Genomic DNA, 21,449 nt, shown 5'->3' with positions numbered 1-21,449 from the left:
TGCCTAACCTGCTACTCTGGGTGAGTCCCACTTCCGAAGGGCTAGTCTTCCAGGTCTAAAAGGGGCTGCAGAAATGCAGAGGAACAAAGGAGAGCTCCTTCTTCTGTGTTTGGAAGGTCTGGATACAGGAACTGAGGACGGGGAACAGCAGCTACACTCTTGCTTTCTGTGTGTCCTTTGGGTGCTGGGGTTGACTGGTTCCAGAGGGAAAGTACAGTCAAGTGGATGGAGGTAATGCAGTCAGTGAAGAAGAGCCTGCCGAGGATATCTTCCCACAACACAACACCCCACCCCCCATCCCCTGTGGTTGTCAGAACACACTGCAAGAAAGGATAGTGGAGCAGAATTGTGTGGTATAGCTGAACTGGAAGAGCCTAGCTAGAGCAGTGTGTGTATTACTAGTTGTGTGCTCAGGCCCTTCATCTGTTTGTGGTTTAGTTCAAAAGGAATGTGTATAGAGCAGTGATGGCGAACCTTTTAGAGACCGAGTGCCGGGGCGGAGCAAGGGGAAGCTGCTTCCGGGACATGCGTGCGCCCTGTGCCCCCGCCATGCCACCTTCCTGACCCGAAGTGCCCCGAGAATGCCCCGGAATGCCCTTGCCACAGCCCACAGGGGTGTGCGCCCAGTGCATTGCTCACTCCTTGCCCCCTTGGCGCTATGCCACTGCCGAATGCACAAACTGGGACAACAGTGCGCGTGCCCACAAAGAGGGCTCTGGGAGTGCCCACCTCAGCCGCAGCGATGCCATGGAGGCTCACCACCACTGGTATAGAGCAATGTGACAAGGTGTGCATGGACCATGTTTCTTGCCTTAATTGGGGATTTGAGCCATGCAGGTGTAGGTGGGAGAAATGGGCTACCTCCAGCCCTTTTGTGGCATTGCAGTAAAAAGATAAGGTTACAACACAGAATAAATCTGGAGCCATTGTTATATTTTCCGTCTACAGTCGCTTTCTGTGTTGGACACTACAAAAATACGATTGCTGCCTAAAGAATAAGAGGTTTAAGGGTTTCTTCCCTGGAACTGCACACAGGAGAAATCTTAAGGTCCACCTCAGTGTTTGACCTTTGTGTCTTGGGACCAGGCTGGGGCAAAATCTCAGACTTCCCTTGACTAATACGAAGGTCAGTCATTAAATATGCTCAGACAAGGGAAGACTGTATTGGAGCCAAGCACACGTAGTCATTAATCAGTGGAGAGTCAAACTATGGACATGTATGAATTGTGTCCCCCCACAGAAGCCCCATGGGAAGGGAGACCAAGGGACATAAGTGTTGGAGTGTAATGCTTCCCACCTGTGTGGTTGTCTCAGTAGATATCACTGCCCCTGGAGCTGCTGTTTGTCCTGGTATAGAAACTTTTATTTTATCTTGTTAAAAAAATATTAGGCTTATAGGCCACCCTTAAGAACATAAGAACATCAGAAGGAGCCTGCTGGATCAGACCAGAGTCCATCTAGTCCAGCACTCTGCTACTCGCAGTGGCCCACCAGGTGCCTTTGGGAGCTCACATGCAGGATGTGAAAGCAAGGGCCTTCTGCTGCTGCTGCTGCTCCCGAGCACCTGGTCTGCTAAGGCATTTGCAATCTCAGATCAAGGAGGATCAAGATTGGTAGCCATAGATCGTCTTCTCCTCCATAAATCTGTCCAAGCCCTTTTTAAAGTTATCCAGGTTAGTTGCCATCACCACCTCCTGTGGCAGCATATTCCGAACACCAATTACACGTTGTGTGAAGAAGTGTTACCTTTTATTAGTCCTAATTCTTCCCCCCAGTATTTTCAATGAATGCCCCCTGGTTCTAGTATTGTGAGAAAGAGAGAAAAATTTCTCTCTGTCAACATTTTCTACCCCGTGCATAATTTTATAGACTTCAGTCATATCCCCGCTCAGACGTCTCTGAAGAGTCCCAAAACTGAAGAGTCCCAAACGCTGCAGCCTCTCCTCATAAGGAAGGTGCTCCAATCCTTCAATCATCCTCGTTGCCCTTCTCTGCACTTTTTCTATCTCTTTGATATCCTTTTTTGAGATGTGGCGACCAGAACTGAGCTACACAATTACTCCAAGTGCGGTCGCACCACGGCTTTATATAAGGGCATGACAATCCTTGCAGTTTTATTATCAACTCCTTTCCTAATTATCCCCAGCACAGAGTTTGCCTTTTTCACAGCTGCCATGCACTGAGTTGACATTCCCATGTCAACCCTTCCCCATTAAACGGACTCAGGGCAGCTTATAGCAGTTTATCCAACATATTAAAAACAACAATTTTCATATCAAAACCTTGTTGTGTCGCCAAGACTTGTAGCTTCGCTCCCCCTCTTTTAAAATGCTTTGTTCTGCTTTTGTTAGATACCCCGTCTCAGCGAGTTCAGTTTATCCTTGGGATGGAGGAGGATGAAGAGCACGTTCCCCACGATTTGTTCACGGAAATGGACGAAATCTGCATGAAAGAGGGCGAAGATGCGGAATGGAAGGAGACGGCAAGGTAAAAGCGGCAAGGTCGCAAAGACTGCATAATGGCTTCTCGCTGAGTCTATTTACCTCCTTAGTGCTAAATTGGAAATGCAGTTCACATACCTTATATACTCACGTATAAGTTTACTTTTTCAGCACATTTTTTTGTGCTGAAAAAATACCCCCTCGACTTATATGCGAGTGAATGGTATTTGGAAGCTTGCAGAACCTGCAAAAAAATACTTGCTTTGAGGGCAGCAGCTGCCATCACTGCGCAAGCATCTTCGCACAATGTGTAATGATAAGCTATCTGTGTTGAAGAGGAGAGAACCTGTAGGGACTTTTTAAAAGGGGGATGAACATCTTCCCTATGAAACTCTGAAGAGATACTGTCTGTGAAAGTTATATATTCCACTTCAGAACTTTTTAAAGTTATTGTTGATACCAGACTGTTTTTCTTTGAAATAAATATTCAAAAACATTTTTATTGGCATCTATTTTTACTTTTGAAATTTACCAGTAGCTGCTGCATTTCCTACCCTCGACTTATACGCGAGTCAATAAGTTTTCCCAGTTTTTTGTGGTAAAATTAGGTGCCTCGACTTATATTCGGGTCGACTTCTAGGCGAGTATGTACGGTAGATACAGAGACTTCCCAAAAGATCCAGATTAGGACTGTGCATTTGAATATAGCTGAGCTGAACCCTTTTCAAAAAACCATGTTGTCTTTTCCTGATTTTTTTTTTGGGGGTGGGGGGGGGGGGGGCGGGGAGTAGCCGTCTTGGTTGAGACGAATAGCCAAAGCCTAAAAAACCTGAAAAGAGCTTTGGCTTTTGGCAGTTGCTCCCCAGCTGCCTCTGAATCCCAACCAGGCTTCAGAGGTGGTCGGTCAGCCAGCAAGGCTAGGGATGTTTCAGGTTCAGCTTTAAAAGACACCCCCCACCCCCAAGCCATGAAAGCTGGAAAAGCCAGCATGAGGGTTCTGACTTTTTTTAAAAAAAGTTTCCAGGTCTTTTAAAGCTGAATCCAAAAAATACCAAGATAGCATTTCCCTGGATATGAAGACCATGAGTTTCATAGACTGCATTCATGCTGCTGTAACTACTGGATGAGATCCAGTACTGACCCCTCCAGATCTACTGATCCAGATCTACTGACCCCTCGCATCCTGGACATAAACTGTTTCAACTCTTACCCTCTAAACGTCGCTACAGAGCACTGCACACCAAGACAACTAGACATAAGAACAGTTTTTTCCCGAATGCCATCACTCTGTTAAACAAATAATTCCCTGGAGAGTAATGTTCAGCTATTTATTATATGCTTATTATAATTACTGCACTACTTTTTCATCCATTCCTATTACCCATCTCCTCCCACTTGGCTGTATGACTAGCCTGTGCTGACATTTTTGTTTATTTTATTTTATTTTATGATTTTACATTTTATGTTTTCATTACTACTGATTGTTTCCTGATTGCTTACTAGACCTATATGACAATCATTAAGTGCTGTACCTTATGATTAAGTGCTGTACCTTATGATTCTTGACAAATGTATTTTTCTTTTATGTACACTGAGAGCATATGCACCGGAGACAAATTCCTTGTGTGTCCAATCACACTTGGCCAATAAAGATTCTATTCTATTCTATTCTATTCTATTCCTGCGTTTAAGGATCTCATCCAGGGATGTGGAAGGAAATGTTACCACAGTAAACCCATGCATGGAAACTTCCAGATTCATGAGGGGTCAGCTGCATCAGCCACGCTGGCATTAGTCTGAGATACTGACGTTTTCCATCTAGGTTTCCACCATGTTTTCCACATTCATTGTGGAATCCATTCTACATGCCACAGTAATACCAGAAACATAACAGAATCTAGTGGGTGCTACAGGCAAAGTTGTCACCCTCCATAGCCCAGACTATCCTGAGCTTGTCAGAACTTGGGAACTCAGTCAGCCCTGGTTAGTACTTGAATGGAAGACCACCAAGGAAGATATGGATTGCTACTTCAAGGAAGGCAGTGGCAAAACAGCTCTGCTCATCTCTTGTCTTGAAGGTCCCATGAGGTGTCTCCATGAGTTAGTTGTGACTTGATGACAATCATTATTAATTAAAAGTAATGATGTAAGCAATAGTCCCTCTAACCGTGGTAGGGAACTCTCTGGAAGTTCCCTGCCACTGATTGCTCAGAACTGTAAGAGCTCTGAGAGCTCTCCCTGCTGGCAGCCACCTGATCTGCACAACTCCAATACAGTTTACAGGGAACATTGGTTATAGGCCATATGCCTTATGCAGAAGCTTTTTGTGTCTGCATGATACCAGAGGCGTATCTAGGCAACCTGAAGCCCAGGGACAAAACCTGAGTTTGGCGCCCCCCGCCCCATATGGGCAGCCACCCTCCTCCACCATGACCAAACAATGATTTTTTCCACCAGCTCACAAAACACCTCCTACCCCCAGCAAAACATACATGCCTTTCTCCCCACCAACTCTCTTTCCTAATTTTGTCCTCACACCAACCCTGTGAGGTAGGTTGTTAGCCTGAGAAACAGCTCCAAGCCAATGCAAGTGTGTATTAAGCATGTAAATCTCTCACAAATCACCCCCAGCAAAACATTTACCAAACAAATGTCAGCATCATCTCTCACAAAACACCTCCAGTGGAATCCACCCCCAAACAGCATCACTTTCAATAGTTATTTTAACTAGGGAGCCCAGATTCTCCTTTTCAATCCACCTTAAAGGGAGAATCTGGGGTCCCTAGTTAAAATAACATTGAAAGTGATGCTGTTCCCTTGGGGTGGATTCTCCCCTCCCTGAAACAGCATCACTTTCAATTTTTTTAACTGGGGACCTCACATTCTCCCTCGAAGTCCATGCTGAAGGGGGTGGGTTTAAAAGGAAAATCTGGGGAAATTGGGGGGGGGGGTGCCTGCTGTCAGGGGTGGAATTGTTAAGATAGCTGCACCAAACTTTCAGGGTATCTTTAAGAGACTCTCCTGATCAGGTTTGGTGAAGTTTGGTTCAGGGGGTCCAAAGTTATGGACCCTCAAAGGTTACCCCCATCTCCTATTAGCTCTCATTGGAAACAATGGGGGTTGGGGCACCCCTTTTGGGAGTACATAACTTTGGACCCCCTGAACTCACCAAATCTGGGCGGTATCATCAGGAGGATCTCCTGAAAAATCCCTGAAATTTTGGTGCTGCTAGCCTAAAAACCGTGCCCCCTGCAGGCCGAAAACTGAAAAAACACTAAAAAATGCAAAACACACACAAACGAACCTGAAAGTTTTGCGCCCTCCACTAGAGGGCGCCCAGGGTACCCCATGTCCCTAGGCAAATACGCCACTGCATGATACAACCTTTTTATTTCAGGCCCACACTTGATGCTCAACTTAAACACTGAGGCTTGGCTTCCAGATTTGTAGCAGGATGTTCTGGATTCCAGGTTCAAGACTGATTTGTGTCTGCAGTCCGCAGAAGCACCAAACTTCTGCCCATTTTACTTTGAGCAGTCACCTGCCATGGTCACAATTGCTCAGTTATTGCTGCTGTTGTTTTTTTCTGGTTGTCAAAGGATGCCCTCTGCTGGTAGGAGAGGACAAACTTTCTTGCTCTCAAAAGCTTACACTCTGAAAGTCTTGCTGGTTGCTAAGTTGCTGCTGAATTCAGATCTGACTGATCTTCTGATGGGACATTGCTGGCGGCAATGGTCTCCTGCCACACAGGTAGCTTTTGCAGAGCAAAGGAAAAGATATTGCAACAGAACTGGTGATAAAAATCGACTGTGGCCATTTTTTATCAATATGCTGGCACAAATGGAAAGTTACACCCCTCCCTTCTCCAGAGACATAGGCCTGGTCCCTGTTTCTCCATCTTTATGCTGCTTTTTAGAGCCAGATAACTCCTCTGTCATCCCAGTCATGAAACACCAACAGAGATAACATTTAGGACAACATACATTTTCTATTAGAATTAAAGCTCCCAGCCGCTTAGCTTAAGAACTAGCTTAGTGAGAGTTCTCCTCTTGTTACCTTTTGTTTGTGAACTGGTAGAATTCAGTGTAGTTATCTGCTCAGATCAGGATTTATGAAATTCTAGTTATGCCAAACAGGTTGCTTACTCCTTCCTAAGTGGTGTAAATTAAAACTGGAAGTGCACTGTGCCGACAGCCAATGGATGAAGTGGTTAGAGTCCTGGACTCAGTGGCATCATTGGGGGGGCGGGGCGTGGGAGGACTGGAGCCCTGGGCGCCACTTCATCAGGACACCCTGCAGGACTGCCCCCTCCCTCCCGTAACTGTGCCCCATCTTGGAGTTCAGGGCGCTTTTGAATGCCGGCAAGCGAGGCTTTCACCACCCCTAATCTTCATGTGGAGTTTGGGACAAGGCAAGCAAGGCTTTCCCCACCCCCCATCTCCAGGTGGAGGCTGTGAGTGGGCCAGATGGCTCGCCCCATCCCTGATCTCCATATGGAGGTTAGGAGCAGTAAGGGGCCACTGTAGTCTGGCCTCAGCTAGGCTGGGGGTCCAGCTTTAAATTATTCAGGCTTCCATCCTTCATCTTAGAGCTTGACCCAAGTCTGTCTGAGGCCAGGCTCAAGCTGTCACATGTAGCTTTACGCTGTTGGCTTCTTCCCCTAAGCTGCATGGGGGAGTGAGCCAAGGTATGTGTGTTTATCTTTTCCTTCTGCTTGTTTCTCTAATAGAAATGTCTTCTAGCAGCTATTAGCCTCCATAGGGAAATAAGACCGGCAACCTACTTCCCCCCTCGGCTAGAACTGGTAACCACTTTTGATGATTTGCACATGTGTGTGTGGAGATTTCTGTTCAGGAAATGGCAGGCTGGAAAAAGGTTTATACCTCTTTGCCCCAGCAGTGCAGCTGCCGTTCAGATCAGAATCGCTCACATGACATTGTTGCTGCTTTTAAATACAATTAAATATGCCGTTTGATCAGGGGACTCTAGATAAGCCCTTAGTGTGTTAAAAGCAGTGGGTGTCCCAGTTTCACATAAAATGTCTTTCCATTTCTCCTGTTAAAAATAAGTGAAACACTTGAGGCTCCTAATGTAGCAGGGCCTTTGCAAGCATTCAGGAAAAGTATGGATTTAGGGCAGTGGTGGGATTCAAATAATTTAACAACTGGTTCCTGTGGTGGGATTCAAATAATTTAACAACTCCTTATGCAGCTTTGTGCTTAGAACTGGGGCAAAACACCCTAGAACTCAAAGCATGGCTTAGAGCCTTTAGATTCTGGCTCCGCCTTCATTACCTTCCATCCGAACACTCCCTTGTCTCCTTAATACTTCAGGACACGCAGGCTAACCCCTGGTTCTCTCTAATCGAGAGGAAGATCATATCCAGTGGCTTGCCTCTCGAATCACTCTAATGTCGTGTTCAGAAGCGTTCAATACGCTTAAAGATCGGCTTATAGATCTGGAATTTGCAAATTTACGTCCTACCAATAAACAGACCTGCTCCCCTACTCAGTTCTTAATTCCATTTGGGCAGAGCCAAGTATGGCCTATTACCTTTATGTTCTAACGAACCCCCGAGGCAAGGAGAGCTCTCTCATAATTCTGTGATTCAATGGTGCCCTCTGCCCTATTAACGGGTAGGTTTAGTAACCTAGAAAAATCTGCAAGGTTATGGAGCTGCAAATGTGGTTGAAACCCTGGCCCACCAACTTCTGCACTGCACCAGATTTGTTAAAATCAGATCCAAATATATCCATTTATATCCTTTTTTCCAATCTGGGCTTACTTGGATCTGATTAAGTTATCTTGTGCTTTGAATAACTCTGACCCTGGTTTTATTGAAGAGATTATGGTATTATGGAGATAGCTGAGGGAATCTAATAGTATGTATCTGTTATGGTCCTTTGGGGGCTTTTTTGCTTTTATTACTGATGTATTTATTTTGCTCTCTGATTATGCCAATAAAGGGTAATGTAAATGTATAATTTAACAACTGGTTGTTTACAAGCACCATTTTAACAACCTGTTCTGCCGAAGTGGTGCGATCCTGCTGAATCCCACCACTGATTTAGGGTCACCACTGCCCAGCAGATTTTCTACTCCCATTAATTTGTTTTTATGTTGTCGTGCTTCCCCTGCAGGTGGCTGAAGTTTGAGGAAGATGTAGAAGATGGAGGGGAGCGTTGGAGCAAACCGTATGTGGCTACTCTCTCTTTACACAGTCTCTTTGAGCTGAGGAGTTGCATCATCAATGGAATTGTTCTTCTGGACATGTGTGCAAACAGCATAGAAGAAATTGCAGGTGCTGGTTTGGGATAGTTTAAAATGAAGGGGTGGGGGAGAAACCGAATGCTAGAGACAAGATATTTTGCTGCAGCATAGAAAATTAAAGTAGTCTTTGCTCGTCAAAGACGAGTGAAAGTGCACTAATTAATTAAATGATTGATAATTGCTGCCCTTTGTTTTAGCTATGGAATCGGTTGGCTGACGTGAGCTACGTCATTTGGCCTAACAATAGGGCCATTCCTGGGGAGGAACAACACAATAAATTTTGAAATGTGGCTCATGTCATCTTTATGTTGGAATCACTCACCTGCCTTATAACTGATTAATTGATTAATTAAAATTAAACACCAATTTAAAATTAAACTTCTCCACTTGCACTCGATAAGTTTTTGATAGAAGGCGCATATGAGTCGCTGGCGGTAATTGGTGCACCTGATTGTTTTCAACTGGCTAGACCCCCTTGATTTTAATTAGGAATTATTTTTTAAAATTTGTTTTCTTTTTGACAAATTATGCAGTTGTTACATTGCTTATTTAACATCTTATGCTAAGACAGGGGTCTGTAACCTGCGGCTCTCCAGATGTTCATGGACTACAATTCCCATCAGCCCCTGCCAGCATGGCCAATTGGCAGGGGCTGATGGGAATTGTAGTCCATGATATCTGGAGAGCTGGAGGATACAGAACAATATACTAAGAGCTGTATGCAGGGCTTTGTAGAGTCGAGAAGAGCAGTCCTACACTTGTCTGCTTTCGAGAATAATGCTCATGTTGTTCTGTAGCACTTACTCCCAGGAATGTAGAAGAAAGAAGAAAGAGTTGGATTTATATCCCCCCTTTCTCTCCTACAAGGAGACTCAAAGGAACTTACAAACTCCTTTCCCTTCCCCCCTGTTAACAAGCACCATGTGAAAGTGGGGTGGGACTGAGAGAGCTCAGAAGAACTGCGACCTTGCCCAAGGTCACCCAGCTGGCATGTGTTGGAGTGCACAGGCTAATCTGAATTCCCCAGATAAGTCTCCACAGCTCAGGCGGCAGAGCTGGGAATCAAACCCAATTCCCCCAAATTAGAGTACACCTGCTCTTAACCCACTATTACACTGCTGTAGTTAATTGATTACTTGGATTTTAATCGTTCACTTTAGTGCAACAAACTCTTTCACTGCATTAAAGTGTGTGTCGAAAAGGGGTTCAGCTAAAAAAGATTTACAAATCTATAAAATCACCTTTATGGTAAGAATTTACTTTATTTTGGTAACATAAAAGCTGGCATTTGACAGTTGGCGACCCTACAAGCCCCACTCTTGAATGGGTTTAAGAAGGCACCAGTAGACTTAACCCCTCTCTTTGAGAACCAATACCGTGGCCCCTGGCCCGTTGCAGCATTGGCCAGAGAAGTTTTATATCAGATCTTAATAGAAAATCCAGTCCTGAGTGGATGAATCTCCCATGCTTTGATCAGCAGAAACTGAAGTTGGCCTTTATTAAAGGCTAATTGAACAAGCAGGAAGTCTAATTGGAATGGGCTGGCTTTGTGCTGTTATTTTTTTCACAGGCAAGTAATTTCTTTTGCCTGATAACCCAAGTCATGCATTTCTACAGAAGAGATAATGGAGCTCGCACCCCCTCCCCCTTCTCTTCCTTCCTGGAAAGCAGCTTGTGGAAATGGGTTCTTGATTGGCAAGATTCCATTCAAGCCTTTGCGTATCTGATGATGTCAGTCTCCCTCTTCATGCATATCTTTCCTGCAAGAGTTGCCCATAACAGTCAATTACCCAAGACTTTTCAATGAGATATTGTGTTGCAGATTGCTTGTAAATTTGATTAGATGTACGTGGAAATAAAACGGACTCAAGGTTATGGGAACAAACTGCATTATCTAGAATGAGGTTGCAGATACATTAGTCAGTCATTTAAGTGAGGCCAGTGTCTGCTTTCCTGGAATAAACAGAGGGATTCTTTACAGTCTGGCCTTCTGCAAAGCAGACTTGCTCAGTGTTAGTTTCCGTGTAGAAGTATATTCCACTGTGGAATGTGGCTGTGACTAAACCTGTATCTTATCACATTCAGGGACGGCACAGTGATATTTAGGCCCCTTCCGCACTTGCAGAATAATGCACATTCAATCCATTTTCACAATTGTTTGAAAGTGGATCTTGCTATTCTGCACAGAAAAAATCCAGCTTCAAAGTGCATTGAAAGTGGATTGAAACTGCATTATTTTGCATGTGCAGAAGGGGCCTAAGTTTGTTGAGAGGTAAGGATGGGAGTTTCTCTAATCAGTTGGAACTCTTGTGTGTGGATGCAAGGTTCTGTCCAGATGCAGCTGACTTATGGTGACTTATAGGATTCTTAAGACAGTAGATTAACTAAGGTGGTTTGCCAGTTCTGATAGGAACTATACTTCCCAGGGGACCTTGTGAGCCCCAAGGTCTCCTGGGAACTGTAGTTCCTCAGGCCATTTTTACTGCGAACAGGCCTTTTGCAGCCTGAAAAAGTTCAAGAAAAAGGAAAGGCACTAAGGTAAGTGTGGGAAGGGGGGTGGGGGGGCATCGTGAGGGTGGGCGCCGCGGGGTGGGCACCGCAGGGGGGTGCCGTGGGGGGATGGGGAAAGGGGGAGGGGCCTGGGGCAATTTTCTGCGCCTCCCCCCAGGCGTGCGCCCGGTGCACGGCACACACCCCACTCCCTTGTAGCTCCGCCACTGAATCTGAAGACCTGGTCATTACCTATAAAGGGGAAAAAAGAATTAGCAGACCGTTGTCTTTTCAGCATTTAAAAACTGCAGCCAGGGGACGTTGTTTAATTTGTGTGATGTGAGATTTCTGTGTTTTCAGACATGGTTCTGGATCAACATGAACCTTCCAGTGACCTTGACGAAGTCACCCGTAAGAAGGTCCGGGAAGCTCTTCTGAAGAAGCATCACCATCAGAATGAGAAGAAGAGGAACAACCTGCTCCCAATTGTCCGCTCTTTTGCTGAGGCTGGCCAGAAAAAGTCGGATCCTCACTCAATGGATAAGACTGGTAAGAATTCTCAGGGTCAGGATGCTGTAGCTCAGGGGACTGCAACCTGTGGCTCTCCAGATGTTCATGGACTACAAATCCCATCAGCCCCTGCCAGCATGAACATCTGGAGAGCCACAGGTTACAGACCCCTGCTCTAGCTGAGACCTCACAGTAGCTTGGTGTAGTGGTTAAGAGCAGGTAGACTCGAATCTGGAGCACTGGGTTTGTTTCCCCATTCCTCCACATGTGCGGCAGACTTTTATCTGGTGAACTGGATGGGTTCCCCCGCTCCTACACATGAAGCCTAATGGGTGACCATGGGCTAGTCACAGTTCCCTCAGAACTCTCTCTGCCCCACCGACCTGACATGGTGTCTGTTGTGGGGAGAGGAAGGGAAAGGAGTTTTGTAAGCTGCCTGGAGCCTCTTTACAAGAAAGAAAGGCGGGGGTTTATAAAACCAAACTTGCTTACAATCTAAGCCGTTTTGCTTGTTTTTGCTTGTGCTGTGGCTATCACACCAATTTCACCGTTATCCCACCATTATCGCAGATTGTGCAGGAAGGAGGGGGAGTGGTAGTGCTTGAACTTACGACAGTGAGACAGTGTGGAGGAGTGGAGAATCAAACCTGGTTCTCCAGGTTAGAGTACATTGCTTTTAACCACTACCCCATGCTGAGGACTCTGGTGCTGCCATGACTGGCAACCACACTGCAGAGTAGACCGATGCCAACAGGAGCTATTGAAGAAGGTGTGCCTTACTTGGGTCAGGATGTGCAGAGGAGCAGCAGGACTGAGGACTCTGGTGCTGCTGCTGTTGGCAACCGGCCCTGCTCCCTGCCCCTCCTTTCACCTGTGCACACTCACCTCCCATGATGCAATACTGGTGGGAGTACAAACAGCATGGGCTGCATCCTGGCAACTGGGAATTCTGCTTTTCAAACGTTCCTTAACCTTGGGGGGACTGAAGCTTTACACACACGCAGTTTGCATTCCTGCAGGTTCCATATTGGAGTGAATATGCATTTGAAGGAGAAAACAGCAGTCTGTTAAATGGGGGACTAATGCTTCCGTCCCCTTCCCACTCTGTGTCCATTGTCCTGTTCCCACAATGTCATACGCATCGTGCTTCTAGTCCTTTTCTTTATCCTTACAGAAAGACTCTGTGCTGTCAAGTGACAGCTGACTTGCAGCAACCCAGTAGGGTTTTCTAGGCAAGAGACTAACAGAGGTGGTTTGCCATCGTCTTCCTCTGCATAGCAAGCCTGGTATTCCTTGGCAGTCTCCCATCTAAGTCCTCACCACAGTCAACCCTGCTTAGCTTCTGAGATCTGAGAAGATCAGGCTAGTCTGGGTTTTCCTGGTCAGGGTATAGTGCACAGTAAAAAGGTAAAGGTAGTCTCCCTGAGCAGGCGCTGTTTCTGACAGTCCCATGGGGTGATGTTATATCACAACGTTTACTAGGCAGACTGTGTTTGCAGGGTAGTTTGCCATTGCCTTCCCCAGTCGCCTACATTTTACTGGTATTCATTTTATTGGCCTCTGAAGGATGGAAGGTTGAGTCAACCTTGAGCCAGTTACCTGAAATTGACCTCTGTCAGGATTGAACTCAGGTCATGAGCAAAGCTTTGACCTCAGTACTGCAGTTTACCACTCTGTGCCACGGGTCGTCTAGTACCTTAATTTGAAATAATTTTGTGTGACGGTGACTTCAGAGTTCCCCTGCAGTTCTTGTCCTCATGTGCCAAAACCATCCACTTGGACATGGATGTACAGAAGTATTCCATGTATTTTCGTACTAAGAGGGTTTTTTTTCCACACAGAGGTTTTTCTATGGTTGGGGAGCTAAACTGCAGTTGTTGTGTGTGTATTTTTATTTTGAGCGTCCTCACATCCTTGTTTTCCATCAACTCTCTTGTGGTGTTTTGCTCATCATTTCTCCCTGCTTTGTCAGCGATGACGAAACTATAGAAAGGCAGTGTGCGGAAAACGAGGACATCAGGATGTTTAGGAGGAAGGTGCTGCAGATAGAAAAATATCTGTGTGAAAAGACCCGAAGAAGCACGCTTATGTTCATACACGTAAACCTGCTCTTTGTGAAGAAGAATCTCTGTGCTGAAAGTAAGTCGCTCTTAATATGTCCTTTTCATCTAAAATTCTTCCTTGTTTCTCTGCTAGGAATGCACACACTGTCTCTCCAGACTCCTTCTGGTAGCCTAGAAGTGAAAAATGGACCAAGCCATGATACTACTCCAACAGACCTCAGCAAGGTAGTCCATTCATTCAGTTTATTCGCCACTTGTTGTCCTTCAGCTTAATTACACAATGATTGCGATAGAAGTACCGTATATACTCGAGTGTAAGCCGAGGGGGGCTTTTTCAGCATTAAAAATGTGCTGAAAAAGTCGGCTTATTCTCGAGCATATACAGTAAGTTCCGTTGTAAAAAACCCCCACAGAAATAAGAAACCAGAGATACCACTTGAAGTCTCCAAATCCAGCCTTAGGTCAACTGGAACAAGCAATATCCTCCGAATGTTCTGGCTTTGTTTCCAAAAAGATGAAATCCAAAAATGTGAAGGCTCCCAATGGAGATCAGTTTTTATTTAGCAAATGCCCGGCAGACAGACAGATTTGCATTAGATTTGAAGGGGGGTTTACTGTGCGTTAGCACCTCGGGTAGCCCGCACTGACCTGACCTCCTCAGAGCTCGGAAGCTAAGCAGGTGGTTAATGCTTCACCAAGATAAACTGAAGTTACTACAAAGAGGAAGGCAATGGCCAATCACTTCTTTTCATCTCCTGCTTTGAAAACCTCATGATGGGGTTGCCGTAAGTCAGCTGTGACTCGATGGCTCACTTTACCTTACACTTCACCCCTCTCCCCCACAAATCGTCAAACACAGAATCCCCTCCCCACAAAAGATCTTTGAAAAAGAGAGGGGTCAATGTAGCTGGGAAAGAAATGTTAGGGAAATTGGTGCATATACTCATTTGCATAGACCAGTGATGGCGAACCTTTTCGAGACCGAGTGCCCAAATTGCAACCCAAAACCCACTTATTTATCGCAAAGTGCCAAGACAGCAATTTAACCTGAATACTGAGGTTTTAGTTTAGGAAAAACGGTTGGCTCCGAGGCGTGCATTACTCGGGAGTAAGCTTAGTCATATTCGGTGGCTTTGCTTTGAAGCAACCATGCAACTCTTCCAATGGGTGAATCATGACCCTGGGAGGGTTTACTCAGAAGCAAGCCCCATTGCCAGCAACCGAGCTTACTCCCAGGTAAAGGATAGCGCTTTAGTTCTTCGCATGAAAATCAGTGGGGTTTAACAGTGCTTAACAGGGTTACCTACACTGCTTCCCCAAAACTAGGTCTTAGGTTTAATGCTAATAGGTTTAATGCTAATAATAATAATAATAATTTAATGCTAATAATTGAGCCCAGCCACCCAGGCCAGCCTAGATGTGTGTGTGGGGGGTGGGCTCTGTGTGTGCCCACAGAGAGGGCTCTGAGTGCCACTTCTGGCACCCGTGCCATAGGTTCGCCACCACTGGCATAGACACACACGCCCATTTTCAGCTCAGCCTTAGAAACGATGCCCTGTCTTTGGAATTAGGCAGAGCTCCATTTCATGAAGAAGATCCCCATCGGAGCGGAAGCCTCAAATGTTCTTGTGGGGGAGCTGGATTGTCTGACACGACCCATCGTCGCTTTGGTGCGCTTAACGCCAGCGGTTCTGCTGTCCGGAATGACAGAGGTTCCAATCCCTACCCGGTAAGAGGATGTGTTTATGAGGACCGGGGGAAGTGGGTATTAAATAACAGTTGGAAAACCGATATGTTATTATACGATTTTATGTGTAATTTAGGATTTTCTTGATGTTCTCGCACAACTTGGGATGTTGTGTCCAGTAATGTTGTTATCTGGGAAGGAAAGTTTTGTGGGGAATGGAGAAGAACGAATGAATGAAGAATTCTAGGATGGCAGGGTGACAGATGAGGACCATAAGTTGATAACTCTGGGTGGGAGAAAAATCTCATTCTCTTGGCCAAGAGACCAGGTTGCCCAATATCTTTTAGCAGAAATTGCCGGTAACTTTGGATGCAGGAAAAAAAAATTCGATGAATGGAAGGGGGAGGCAACTTTTGCCAATTCCCCCTTTGACTTCTCCCTCATGTTGTTTCTGGATAGCAGGATGTAAGGGGCCTTTTTGGGTTGCAGGTGGGGATGGGCTAGTTCCATCTCCAGATACAACTGTCCTGTGGATTCAAACTGCTGTCTTTGCAGTGAATGTACTTTAAACATTCAGTAGCCTATGCAAAGCTAACCATTTCTGCCAGGCGTCTCTACGCACTGGTGGGGACTCTTGGTTTTTCCATGGTTTGTCTAGGCAACTTGCCAGTGGCAGACTTGCAATTGTGGATGCCATAGATATGATATGATATGATATTTAATTTGTATACTGCCCTCCCCTGGAGGGCTCAGGGCAGTGAACAACACTCTAAGAAACAATGACGTAGGAATGCAAAACCAGCAATTCATCATAAATAATAGTACCATCATGTTAACAACTAATCAAAACTAATCAACTAAAATAGCAGTATCACCAACATTAATATAACATCTCAAAACAACAACATAGTAATTACAAATTAACAATATACCATTTTATGATTAAGATCACAAAAACAATAATAATAACAACAGCGATATAGCATAGCAGTATCCCAATTACAGTTCACACAGCGGCATAAATCCACAGTAACATCATTACACGGTAAGTAAATCATATACCCTCCCCAAACTCAACAACCTATTAGTTAACCTGATATAGTATAAACTAATAAACGATAGATGGTGACTTCCTAATCAGTATCTAATCTGGGCAACCTAAGCAACAATCTTACTTACACAACAAAAACGATTTAGTGAACACAATCTCAATCTATCCCTGATTCTTCTTATCACTAACTAGCTTTAGCCTTTAGCATCCCACAAAACTAAAATCATAGCTAATCTAACTAACAACATCTACTTCATGCACATGTGTCTTTAAATATATGTGTGCTCATACCTGGGAGGTCTGATAGGGCCATGGTCCCCCAGATGCTTGTCAACAGGTTTTTAACATGCTAGGTACACACCCTTGTATTGTCTGTACCCAATGCAATATAAATGTGGGGCTGATACATGCAGTGAAGCTTCTTAAGGCTATGCAATGTTTACAAACTCTTTCAAGGTTTTGTGTTTCTTTCTCCCTCCTTCTCTCTCTTTCTCTTTAATTAGATTTCTGTTCATCCTGCTGGGCCCAGTAGGGAAAGCACAGCAGTACCACGAGATTGGAAGATCAATGGCGACCCTCATGACAGATGAAGTACAGTAAAATATAAAACACTTTTCTTCTTTGAGTGATGATGGTGGGGAGAAGGTGGGCTATGCATTAATTCAAATAAATAAAATGCAGCTTTATGGCCCAACATGTTCTTGGCACCCTGAGCGAAAAAGATTTTTTTGCGATATCATTTCTGATCGTTTATGGTTCCCACACGCCTATAGTAAGAACCACGCAACAGTGGATACAGTCTGAGGAAAAACTGCATGGTACCTTCCCCAACTTTTGTAAGAAAAGGCAGCGTGGTGTAGTGATTAAGAGCAGGTGGATTCTAATCTGGAGAACTGGATTTGATTCCCCACTCCTCCACCTAAGAACATAAGAACATAAGAACAAGCCAGCTGGATCAGACCAAAGTCCATCTAGTCCAGCTCTCTGCTACTCGCAGTGGCCCACCAGGTGCCTTTGGGAGCTCACATGTAGGATGTGAACGCAATGGCCTTCTGCGGCTGTTGCTCCCGATCACCTGGTCTGTTAAGGCATTTGCAATCTCAGATCAAGGAGGATCAAGATTGGTAGCCATAAATCGACTTCTCCTCCATAAATCTGTCCAAGGCCCTTTTAAAGCTATCCAGGTTAGTGGCCATCACCACCTCCTGTGGCAGCATATTCCAAACACCAATCACACGTTGCGTGAAGAAGTGTTTCCTTTTATTAGTTCTAATTCTTCCCCCCAGCATTTTCAATGTATGCCCCCTGGTTCTAGTATTGTGAGAAAGAGAGAAAAATTTCTCTCTGTCAACATTTTCTACCCCATGCATAATTTTGTAGACTTCAATCATATCCCCCCTCAGCCGCCTCCTCTCCAAACTAAAGAGTCCCAAACGCTGCAGCCTCTCCTCATAGGGAAGGTGCTCCAGTCCCTCAATCATCCTTGTTGCCCTTCTCTGCACTTTTTCTATCTCCTCAATATCCTTTTTGAGATGCGGCGACCAGAACTGGACACAGTACTCCAAGTGCGGTCGCACCACTGCTTTATATAAGGGCATGACAATCTTTGCAGTTTTATTATCAATTCCTTTTCTAATGATCCCCAGCATAGAGTTAGAGGCAGAGGCTTATCTGATGAACCAGATGTGTTTCTGCACTCCTACATACCTGCTGGGTGACCTTGGGCTAGTCACAGTTCTTCAGAACTCTCTCAGCCCCACATACCTCACAAGATGTCTGTTGTGGGGAGAGGAAGGGAAAGGAGCTTGTCAGCCACCTTGAGGCTCCTTGCAGGAGGGAAAGGTGGGGTATAAATCCAAACTTTTCTTCTTCTTCCATTGCCTTCTTCATTTCTAAGCATGAATTTCCAAAGTGTGGCATAGAAGCTTCCTGAAAGTAGGACCTGAGCTATAAGCTACACTGAACATGGAGCGGTTACTGAAAACCGTTTCATTTATAATTCTCCATCCCCACTTCACATCACTGACCAGGAAATGGAGGAGAGGAAAAACCTGTCCTAGACCTGCCATTTTAATTCCTAGCAGTCTGTGGTCTTAGAACCGTGGTCGCGAACCTTTGGCACTCCAGATGTTATGGACTACTGGCAGGGGCTGATGGGAATTGTAGTCCATAACATCTGGAGTGCCAAAGGTTCACCACCACTGTCTTAGAATAGTGCAACTTTGTCTAGAATTGCACTGAGTCATTCCAAGGGAGAGGGCGTGATCATTTTTAATAAGAAAGTGGCCACCATTTGGTGACTTTTCCTAGTTATTTCCCTTGTGACAAAATTATCTTGTGTGATAGAGCCTAGGTGTGGTTAGAGCTGGGGTTTTATTGTGTCCTGAGGAGCAACTGAAAAGTAACTGAAATTCCCAAAGAGTTCCCTATGCTGAATTGTCAGACTTGTGCTAATTCAGGTAGGTATTTGGGGAGACACGGAGGGGAGAAAAGATACAGAAAAGCAATAAGCATTGAGGAAGAGATGTGTTAGGGTAAGTAGGGTGACCAATTTGAAAAATCATTGCTAGAAATAAGAGAGATTATGTGAAGACCAATACTTTTTTTTTAAAGCAAGCAAAATAGGAGCACCATCTTCCTAATAGCAAAATGTTAATGCTACTAGCAGTAGACCAAGAAGAAATTGCATGAAAACTGACGCAGACATGTTCATGATAAAAGTATTGGGATGGATCTCCTGGAATTCTTCTGCTGGAGTGTGGGGGCAGAGGCAATTCTTACTGCTTTCCAATCTGCTGTGACAGACCTCCTGTTAGAGAGCCAGGACGGTGTAGTGGTTAAGAGCAGGTGGATTCTAATCTGGAGAACCGGGTTTGATTCCCCACTCCTCCACCTGAGTGGCAGAGGCTTATCCGGTGAACCAGATGTGTTTCCGCACTCCTGCATTCCTGCTGGGTGACCTTGGGCTAGTCACAGTTCTTCGGAACTCTCTTAGCCCCACCTGCCTCACAGGGTGTCTGTTGTGGGGAGAGGAAGGGAAAGGAGCTTGTGAGCCACCTTGAGTCTCCTCACAGGAGAGAAAGGTGGGATATAAATCCAATTTTTTTCTCTTCTTCATCTCCCATCACGCTGTTCTTGAGAGCTCATCTCTTCCAAAAGAAGTACTTTAGGGGGCACTGGGGGCTGCCGAAGAAAGGGGAAAGGGCGAAGGTCATACCCCATGGACAGAAATCCTTCCATCAGTCATTTTTTTCAGTAGAATCCAAGCCAGTGAGCTGATTCATATATCTACCCTCTGCCTTTCCTCCTTGTAACCTGTCTGTTAAGAATGATTCTCAGTTTAATTTTCATACATATTTTATTCATTTTATTTTTTTATTTATGGGTTTGTTATACCGCCCTACCCCCGAAGGGCTCTGAATAACCAAGCACTGACTGATGCATGGAAGTTCAAATTGAAATAAATGTTGGTCTGTAAGGTGCCAGTAGACATTTGTTTTATTCCGATTCTTTTAAGTTTAGCACAATACTGTTTCCTTTGTGGCACATGGTAGAGGCTTGACTTTCTAGGAAATTACCCTATATGCCCTGGAAAATATAACAACCAGTTCTATGAGCGCAGATTTCAGATTACTTTTTCGTCAACTGTTTTCATTGTTCCAAGACTGAAGTAACAACTGAGATTTTTCTCTTGCTGTGCAGATTTTTCATGACGTTGCTTACAAAGCGAAGGACCGTACTGACATTTTAGCCGGGATTGATGAATTTCTAGACCAGGTGACTGTGCTACCGCCTGGAGAATGGGATCCATCAATTAGAATTGAACCACCGAAAAATCTCCCTTCCCAGGTAAATCACGGGTTTCTTCTCCAGCATGAGAAAACAGAAGGGCTGCATTTTCATAAGAGCAAAACTGGCATGCAAGGGGTGAATATCCAAATGATCAATTGTAACACAGTATAATCAAGATAAGAGTACATTTTGATGCCCTGTGCCCGTGACTGCAACTCACGCTGGATGTTACAAAATGGCCCTAGAAGGGGGCCTTATTTGACCCATGCTTGCAAAATTGATATGGGAGGAAGACGGGAATCCCTCCACCTAGCCCAGGGGTAGGGAACCTTTAACACTCAAAGAGCCATTTGGACCCGTTTTCCACGGGAAAAGAAGCCACAAATAATTTTTGACATTTAAAATAAAGATAACACTGTATATATTGGGGTTTTTTTTACCTTTTACTCCGCTCATTCTGAGAAGCGCATGGATGCGTCCGCCCTGCTGTCTGCATTGCGGGCAAGGATGGGGCCAGCAGCTTGGCCTTGCCGGCCGCCGGGAAAGCGCCCGCCCCGTTTGAGCGGGGCTCGAGAGGGGAAGCCCGCAGTGCGGCCCAGCCAGCCATGGGCAGTTGGTGCGCCTGCCCTGCTGCCTGCAGGATGGGCAAGGATGGGGCCGGCGGCTCGGCTCGGGGAGCCGCAGTGCAAGGGCAGAAGAGCCGCATGTGGCTCTCGAGCCGCAGGTTCCCTACCCCTGACCCAGCCCAAGGCATAAACTGCCCATGCGTGTGCCCTCCATGCCCTGCCCACGCCCTGCCACACCACCACTCCGCCATGCCCCCACCCCCGCCTCCCCATGTGACTGCAATGGGAGCGCCCGGGACGAGCCGCCCCAGATGTCCCCACTACAGCTACGCGCCTGCTCTGCCTGCTAGCCCAAGGTCCCAAGCAACATCAGGTCCCTGTGGCTCTTTAAACGTCAGTTCCTCACAGCTCTTGTGTGAAATAGAGAAAGTGATCGCCCCTTCACACGGTTCATTGAAATGTGTCACTCCTCATCTCAGCCTAAGCCTCCACAAATTCAACTGCTGGCGGGGGGGGGGGGATGGGGTGCTGCAGTAGTCAGGTGCACGCCTGTGATACCAAGCACAGGTTTTGGGGTGA

General features: G+C 45.5%; 1 protein-coding gene across 2 annotated transcripts in view; it reads left to right on the top strand.

Moving 5' to 3' along the window:
* Nucleotides 1–21,449, top strand: part of LOC125429714 (electroneutral sodium bicarbonate exchanger 1-like) — an 84,343-nt gene that overhangs the window by 42,627 nt on the left and 20,267 nt on the right. For both annotated transcript variants that reach the window (XM_048491080.1, XM_048491081.1), the window contains exons 2-8: nt 2,352–2,487; nt 8,582–8,742; nt 11,562–11,750; nt 13,908–13,999; nt 15,346–15,503; nt 17,016–17,103; nt 20,215–20,361. In XM_048491080.1, coding sequence (XP_048347037.1) covers nt 2,387–2,487; nt 8,582–8,742; nt 11,562–11,750; nt 13,908–13,999; nt 15,346–15,503; nt 17,016–17,103; nt 20,215–20,361 — 936 coding nt within the window. In that variant the 5' untranslated portion in view covers nt 2,352–2,386. The remainder of the gene's footprint in view (nt 1–2,351; nt 2,488–8,581; nt 8,743–11,561; nt 11,751–13,907; nt 14,000–15,345; nt 15,504–17,015; nt 17,104–20,214; nt 20,362–21,449) is intronic.

The sequence above is a fragment of the Sphaerodactylus townsendi genome, linkage group LG03, assembly GCF_021028975.2.
Source record: "Sphaerodactylus townsendi isolate TG3544 linkage group LG03, MPM_Stown_v2.3, whole genome shotgun sequence".
NCBI classification, from domain to species: Eukaryota; Metazoa; Chordata; class Lepidosauria; order Squamata; family Sphaerodactylidae; genus Sphaerodactylus; species Sphaerodactylus townsendi.
Note: the sequence above shows the minus strand (reverse complement) of the source record. Positions and strands in the feature narration are given on the sequence as shown.